This window comes from Pecten maximus, unplaced genomic scaffold (genome assembly GCF_902652985.1).
Source record: "Pecten maximus unplaced genomic scaffold, xPecMax1.1, whole genome shotgun sequence".
Taxonomy (NCBI): Eukaryota; Metazoa; Mollusca; class Bivalvia; order Pectinida; family Pectinidae; genus Pecten; species Pecten maximus.
In genome coordinates this window covers 27,586-29,880 of record NW_022982667.1, presented here as the reverse complement: position 1 = coordinate 29,880, position 2,295 = coordinate 27,586, and the positions used below count along the sequence as shown (strand labels likewise).

Genomic DNA, 2,295 nt, shown 5'->3' with positions numbered 1-2,295 from the left:
TGGCCTTTTCATGAATTCATGAAAAAGTACTAATATAAACACTGTCCCTCAGCATTCTTTAAGTGAACTGTCTCTTATTTAATTATCTTATGTAAATGCTGTTACAGTACTACCTAGCAATGATATATAAACTCTCTACTTTGTTTCAGGTGTGCCATTTCCTAAGAACTTCACCCCCACAGTAAAGAAGATCCTGACACGATTGTTCCGAGTCTTTGTCCATGTGTATATCCACCATTTTGATAAACTACTCGCGCTAGAAGCGGTAAGCTGCGTGTTATAATCACTTTAAACAATTTCCTCTGAATATTGCAAGGCCCAACTGAGTCATGACATTAGACTTTATATAACAGATTCTGTAAAGAGCGTTTTAAGGCGAGGATTTATGTAAATGACAATTTAATCACCCAACAAATTGTTCTGTTGATAAGCAGCAGGACATTTTCTATTCCGAGAAAGTTCCTTTATTAATAAATTTAACATATTCACTTTGAGGTTCACAGAAGGGCATTGATAATGCATTTGCCTCTCACCTAGGCAACCGGCCCAACCATATTTTCTAAATACATTTGTACTCTAGTTTCCATTCCAGATACTTTAGGGATTATGATCACTTTCTCTCTCTGCTTGCCAGGAATATTCCATGGCAAAATTGAAGGTCCAGTTACTCCCATTTTGAAATTATGGATAAACAAGAAGACTAGTTTGATCCTTTAATGTACATCAAATGAATCTGAAGGTCGCCATAGAGTTTAATTTACTGGCTATGAACCTGGATTTTGCTTCCTCTGTAAAAGAAATTCATCAGTTTAATAGCAATTCATCAGGATTTTCCCCCGACTCCAATCAAATAGCTAGTCTTGTGCCTTTGATTTTGCCATGATATATATTCCAAGAGTGAAGAGAAAGTGAAAGTGAACATAACCCCTGGGATATTGAAGATGGGCATATTCTAAGGGTGAGAGAGCCGAATGAACAGAAGCCCTGGGGTATGGAGGATGGGTATATTCCAAGGGTGAAGAGAGTGAAAATGAATGTAACCCCTTGGGTATCGAAGATGGACATACTCCAATTAATTAATTGATTAATATAAGTTGTTAAGTAATTAAGTTATAATAGTAATCAAGTTTAATTTTGATAAGTCACTCTGTTGAGAATTAACTGGTCGTCTTTACAGGAGGCTCACGTCAACACATGCTACAAACACTTCTACTACTTCATCAAGGAATTTGAACTGGTGGAAAAGAAGGAGCTAGAACCACTAGTAAGTTGTCCACTCAGATACTGTTAGATTTGTGGACGGATGAAAAATATCTCCATCCGTCTGTAGATGAAAGTTTGTCACAAGTTAAAATTCTTATTCTCTCCATCATGCATCTATATGACTGTGGTTGTTGCAAAGACAGTATACCCATTTAAAAAAAATGTAAAAGAAATCCCTCCCCAAATGTTGATCCAACTTGGTACATATAATCAGAGTGACTATGTGCTAGTGCTTTTCCATATGAAGTTATACACACAGACTTGATAACTTTTTGCTGGAAATTTGTAAAGTTGAAGCTACACTGTCAAATTTAGGTAACTTTTTACCGTTAGTTTATACCTATTGTACTGGATGTGTATTGTTAGTTATGTAAAACTGATACAACTCCAGCGACATTATTATTATGTTTGGAAGAATTTATCATACATTTTGTTCTGTGATTTTATGCGAGTCTCATTTTTTCAGCGAGAAATGACGGAAAGGATATGTCACTAACAGACTATGAAGAAACACAGAAGGCAAGTTAGAGTAATTATATGCTGACCCCGGATCCCCTTGTGTTGGGGAGGGACCGGCAACCCAGGGTAAAAAAGATGGGGAGACTGAGTTTGTGGGACAAGCAGGAGCCACACAAAGTCAGGAATAGCAGATTGATACAGCTCCATCACAGACTTCATAACAGCGCAGGGATTTATATCGACTCATCCCCATTATCATCATCATCATCATCATGACATCGGTTTGAACGTTTATGGGTGTTCAGTGCACAGTAGCATGATGTTTGCTCCTCTGAAGTCCAGATAGATAAACCTATAGTCTACCTTTGTGTGGAATAAGGCTAATGCCAAATATCTGATGATTTGACATTCAGAATTCTGTTTCCCGTGTAAATTGATTATGATGTCGTAATCTTTACAGTTAGGACTTTGTTGATCTTGACGATAGGTCAATGGACAATTACGGATTGCGATTATTTTTGTTAGATTGTTAGCTGTCAAATTTGTTATCAAATTTACAATATACACACCTTG

At 36.9% G+C, this 2,295-nt stretch overlaps 1 protein-coding gene across 1 annotated transcript; it reads left to right on the top strand.

The window, feature by feature from the left end:
* Positions 1–145: 145 nt before the first annotated feature.
* On the top strand, positions 146–1,843 carry LOC117320727 (MOB kinase activator 3C-like; the record flags this gene model as incomplete). Its single annotated transcript, XM_033875237.1, has 3 exons — positions 146–265; positions 1,178–1,264; positions 1,730–1,843. Coding segments are annotated over 3 exons (237 nt in total), but the record flags the coding sequence as incomplete, so codon positions are not given.
* Between the last annotated feature and the right edge of the window lie 452 nt (positions 1,844–2,295).